Source organism: Echiichthys vipera (genome assembly GCF_963691815.1).
Source record: "Echiichthys vipera genome assembly, chromosome: 4".
Lineage (NCBI taxonomy): Eukaryota > Metazoa > Chordata > Actinopteri > Perciformes > Trachinidae > Echiichthys > Echiichthys vipera.
This window is the reverse complement of record NC_139829.1, coordinates 34,918,612-34,923,611: the sequence shown is the minus strand read 5'-3', so window position 1 is coordinate 34,923,611 and position 5,000 is coordinate 34,918,612. Positions and strand designations below refer to the sequence as shown.

The 5,000-nt window shown below is 50.1% G+C and overlaps 1 protein-coding gene across 3 annotated transcripts in view; it reads right to left on the bottom strand.

Annotated features, from left to right (window-relative positions):
• The window catches only part of ogdha (oxoglutarate dehydrogenase a), a 39,449-nt gene that overhangs the window by 1,001 nt on the left and 33,448 nt on the right, over window positions 1-5,000 (bottom strand). For all 3 annotated transcript variants that reach the window (XM_083912422.1, XM_083912420.1, XM_083912421.1), the window contains 5 exons: window positions 4,377-4,502; window positions 3,477-3,549; window positions 3,220-3,383; window positions 2,837-2,991; window positions 1-1,926 (listed from right to left, as the gene is read on the bottom strand). The exon at window positions 1-1,926 is cut by the window's left edge and continues 1,001 nt beyond it. In XM_083912422.1, the coding sequence (XP_083768548.1) occupies window positions 1,806-1,926; window positions 2,837-2,991; window positions 3,220-3,383; window positions 3,477-3,549; window positions 4,377-4,502 (639 nt within the window). In that variant the 3' untranslated portion in view covers window positions 1-1,805. The remainder of the gene's footprint in view (window positions 1,927-2,836; window positions 2,992-3,219; window positions 3,384-3,476; window positions 3,550-4,376; window positions 4,503-5,000) is intronic.

Below are 5,000 nucleotides of genomic sequence, written 5' to 3'. Positions count from 1 at the left end.
TTACAGACTTGCACACACACCTGCTGAAAGGCAAAAATAAACGACGACCACCTCCACCTGCTGCTGCTGCAGTGGCTCCGCTCCAGCTGCTAACAGCTAGCACGCCTCCCATTCGCTTACAATGGGGAGCGCTAATGAGTGCTAACGACGCTAACGATGAGCGGCTGATTTAAAAAAAAACAAAAGTAAATGTTTCCTGCGACTTCAGGAGAAGAAGAGCTGAGAGATGATGACGTCATAACTGCTGACCCGCTGTGTGTGTGTGTGTGTGTGTGTGTGTGGACGGAGGAAGGTGTGTGTGTGTGTGTCTGTGTGTGTGTTTGACCTTTAAACTTCAGGCTTCACTCCACCAGAGTCAACGTTTCCTTCGAGCAACTCTTCAGATTTTAACGTCACTGCAAAATTTTGTTGCATCAAAAGTTGCCTCGTGTTTCCACGACTCGTAAAGAACAAGAGTCGGGCAACGAGCCACGAGAGACGGGCAACGAGCGACGGGCAACGAGCGACGGGCAACGAGCCACGAGAGACGGGCAACGAGCGACGGGCAACGAGCGACGGGCAACGAGCGACGGGCAACGAGCCACGAGAGACGGGCAACGAGCGACGGGCAACGAGCCACGAGAGACGGGCAACGAGCGACGGGCAACGAGCCACGAGAGACGAGCGACGAGCAACGAGAAGCACCGGCGGGTTGTGAACTCTGCACCAGACTCACAAAGTTGCAGATTTTCAGTGTTCTGCGGTTTGAAAGTTGCTGATTCGACACTTTTCAAACTCTTTTTTTCTTTCCTTTCGTGTCAGAACTCGTGTCGACGCTTCGTCAGTGTTTTAAATGAATCAAATCCAGTTTGATGGTTAAAGGTTAAAGTACGACGGCGTTTTAGAGCCAAGTATGAAAAAAGACGTGTTTGGTTCTCGTCCGTTTGAAACTTTAATCTCATGAATCTGAAACACTCTTCATGTCGTCTAAAAAAGAATCTGAGCTTTAAATGAAACGACAGAAGCTTCACGTGTGCTGACTTTTTATTTATGTTTTTTCTGAACCTTTGTTTTTCAAACGCTTCTGTTTCGTCGACAGCTGCTGAGAAAACTGCACTTCATCACGTTCACTTTCCTAAAGTTTCCATTTATTCGATGAAATCAAGTTTGATTTTCGCTCTTCAGGGTTTTTTTATTCAACATTTGCAGTTTTTAAGCAGCAGAACTTTCATCTGAGCAGAAAACGCCTGTTTACGTTCAAAGCTGCGTCCTCACTTTAAACACAGGAGCTTCAGCAGCGTGTTGCTGGTGGAGTCGTCGTCTGTGGTGGAGTCGAGCCTGAGTCCATGTTAAACACCTCCATGAGTCTGTGTCTCCACTGGGACGTCCTCTTTTTTACTGAACGAACGCAGAATTTAACTCACGCATTTCTAAGTTTTCGTCCACGTGATTCAAAACAACCTTTTTCTTTTCTCTGTGAAAGTTCCTGTCGCTCGTCCTGGATCCTAAACATCTGCGTCCACAGGAAACCATGCAGCTAACTCTCGCAGCAGCGCCTCGTTTTGGGGCGTGGTCATGAGGTCATCACCATCAACAGTGTGTAGCGTGAGTTAGCTCGTGTGTTAGCGTGTGTCAGGACGCGACGCCATCTTTACATTAACGCAAACTCCAACTGTCCGACTGGAGACACAGACGCCTTCATGTAACACTGTAGTATGTATGTGTGTGTGTGTGTGTGTGTGTGTGTGCAGTGACGTCAGGGGTGGGGGTGGGGTGGGGGGGTCAAAGGTCAGACAGGTGAGGGTCCGTCCAGGTGTTGTACAGATCTACTCCTGGTCTTTGAAGGCGTCCAGGCCGAAGGCGTTGTCCAGGAAACGCCGCAGCTCCATCAGGTGAGCCTTCTTGTTTCCTGTCGCCGGAGCTGCTGCAGGACCCCTACCAGCATACCTGCACACACACACACACACACACACGCACACACACAAAGACACACACGCGCACGCACACACACACACATACATACACACACACACACACACACACACACACACACACACACACACACACACACACACACCCCTTTAAGTTCAAAATGTTCCAACTGTTTATACAGAAAATGTAAAAAAAGAAAAAAAAATGGGCCTAAGAAGGTTAGCATCATTAGCATGCTAACATAAACACGCTAACATTAGCATGCTAACCCTGTCATCTGGACCTGGGCTGTGGTCATTCGTGTGGTGGTGTTTCCATAGTAACAAGATGGTTTAGGAACACACCGTGTTAGCGTTAGCCCTGTTATGCTAATTAAATAGCCTTGAGTCCAGCCTGCTGTCTCTGACACAGACACTAGATGCTAATGCTAATGTGGAGCAGTGGAGGATTGTGGGTGTTTTCCAGTCTGTGAGCGTGGGACTGTGTTGAACATCAGTGTAAATCAGAAACGCTGCTACTCCTGGAGCCGCTGGAGCTAATGTAGCTAATGCTAATCTGGAGCCGCTGGAATCTGCTCCAGAGACACGGGACTCCCACTCCCTTTAGCCGCTAACCTGTGCTGTTAGCCTAGCTCCCTTTAGCTGCTAACCTGTGCTGTTAGCCTAGCTCCCTTTAGCTGCTAACCTGTGCTGTTAGCCTAGCTCCCGGGCGCTGGAGCTAACGTGAGCTGATGTGGCTTATTCTGTAAACGTCAGCTACACGGACGTATCTCCCTCCCCCCAGCGTCACATACATGCCCTTTTATGGTCAGGAAATGAGGCGGAGTCAAAGTCTGACTGAAAGGACAGAGCTCAGAGAGGGAGACAGTGATGATGATGATGATGAGGAGGGTGAGGGTGATGAGGGTGATGAAGGCGGCGGTTACCAGACGGGCTTGGCTCTCTGCGTGGTGGTCCTGATGCGAGGCTTCACGTAGTCATAGTAACCCTGGTTCTTGTGCTCCTCCTGACACCAGACCAGGTCGGCGTTGGCGAAGCGCTCGCACTCCTCCTTCACCTGATCGAAGGGGAACGGGGACAACTGGAGACAGAGAGGGGGTCGTTACACGTGTGTGGGAGGTGTGTGTGTCTGCCTGTGTGTGTGTGTGTGTGTTAGTGTTTGTTCTGTGTCTGTGTGCGTGTCTGCCTGTGTGTGTGAGTCTCTGTCTCTCTGTGTGTGTGTGTGTCCCTGTCTGTGTGTGTGTCCCTGTGTGTGTGTGTGTGTCCCCGTGTGTGTGTGTGTGTCCCTGTGTGTGTGTGTGTCCCTGACCTGCTCGATGCGTGCGATGGCCACCGTGTCCTCCATGCCGCGGCTCCTCCTCTCTTTGGTCAGCTCGTAGTAAACTTTGCCCGTGCAGAAGATCACACGCTTCACCTGATCAGGGCGCTGAGACGCCACGCCGCCCTCAGGGATCAGCCGCTGGAAATGAGTCCCTGCGGGGGGAGGGGGGAGATGATGAATAATCGCTAATCATGGTAATAATAATAAAAATTAACTTGGTATCTTGGTGTGAGTAGAGTTGTTACCAGGCAGCATCTCGTCGAAGCTGGAGCGAGCCTCAGGGTGACGCAGCAGAGACTTGGGAGTGAAGACGATCAGCTGCAGACAGGAAGTCAGGATTTTCAAAATAATACGTACCGACATTCAGAATAACAATGTGTGTGTGTGTCTGTGTGTGTGTGTCTGTGAGTGTGTCTGTCTCTGTGTGTGTGTCTGTGTTTATGTGTGTGTGTATGTGTGTGTGTGTGTCTGAGTGTGTGTGTGTGTGTGTGTGTATGTGTGTCTGAGTGTGTGTGTGTGTGTGTATGTCTGTGTCTGAGTGTGTGTGTGTGTGTGTCTGTGTGTTTATGTGTGTGTGTGTGTTCATGTGTGTCTGTCTCTGTGTGTCCCTGTGTGTGTGTGTGTCTGTGTCTCTGTGCGTGTGTGTGTGTCTCTGTGTGTGTGTGTCTGTGTGTGTGTGTGTCTCTGTGTGTGTGTGTCTGTGTGTGTGTGTGTGTCTCTGTGTGTGTGTGTGTGTGTCTCTGTGTGTGTGTGTGTGTGTCTCTGTGTGACTGTGTGTGTGTGTGTGTGTCTCTGTGTGACTGTGTGTGTGTATGTGTGTGTCTGAGTGTGGCTGTGTGTGTGTGTCTGAGTATGTGTGTGTGTGTGTGTGTGTGTGTCTCTGTGTGTGTGTGTGTCTCTGTGTGACTGTGTGTGTGTATGTGTGTGTCTGAGTGTGTGTGTGTGTGTCTGAGTGTGTGTGTGTGTGTGTGTGTGTGTGTGTGTCTCTGTGTGACTGTGTGTGTGTGTGTGTCTCTGTGTGACTGTGTGTGTGTGTGTCTCTGTGTGACTGTGTGTGTGTGTATGTGTGTGTCTGAGTGTGTGTGTGTGTGTGTGTCTGAGTGTGTGTGTGTGTGTGTGTGTGTGTGTGTGTGTGTGTGTCTCACAGGTTTCCTGTAGGGCAGCAGGATTTGTCGTCTCAGGACGTGGAAGTAGTTTCCAGGAGACGCACAATTCACCACGATCCAGTTACAGTCGTAGAGCTGACGCACGGCAAAGTCCTCCGTGATGTTCTGAGACCACAAAAGAAGAAAGTGTCAGGCTCTTCCTGCCGCCTTCACAATAAAAGCTGGGAGAGTTTGAAGCCCCAGGTGTAGCCGGTTTAATGCTGTTCACTTCCTGTTCACCTCCTGTTCTCTTCCTGTTCTCTTCCTGTTCTCTTCCTGTTCACTTCCTGTTCCCTTCCTGTTCTCCTCCTGTTCCCTTCCTGTTCCCTTCCTGTTCTCTTCCTGTTCCCTTCCTGTTCTCTTCCTGTTCACCTCCCGTTCTCTTCCTGTTCCCTTCCTGTTCACCTCCCGTTCTCTTCCTGTTTCCTTCCTGTTCCCTTCCTGTTCACCTCCCGTTCTCTTCCTGTTCCCTTCCTGTTCTCTTCCTGTTCTCCTCCTGTTCACTTCCTGTTCTCTTCCTGTTCTCTTCCTGTTCACTTCCTGTTCTCTTCCTGTTCTCGTCCTGTTCTGTTCCTGTTCACCTCCTGTTCACTTCCTGTTCTGTTCCTGTTCTCTCTCTGTTCA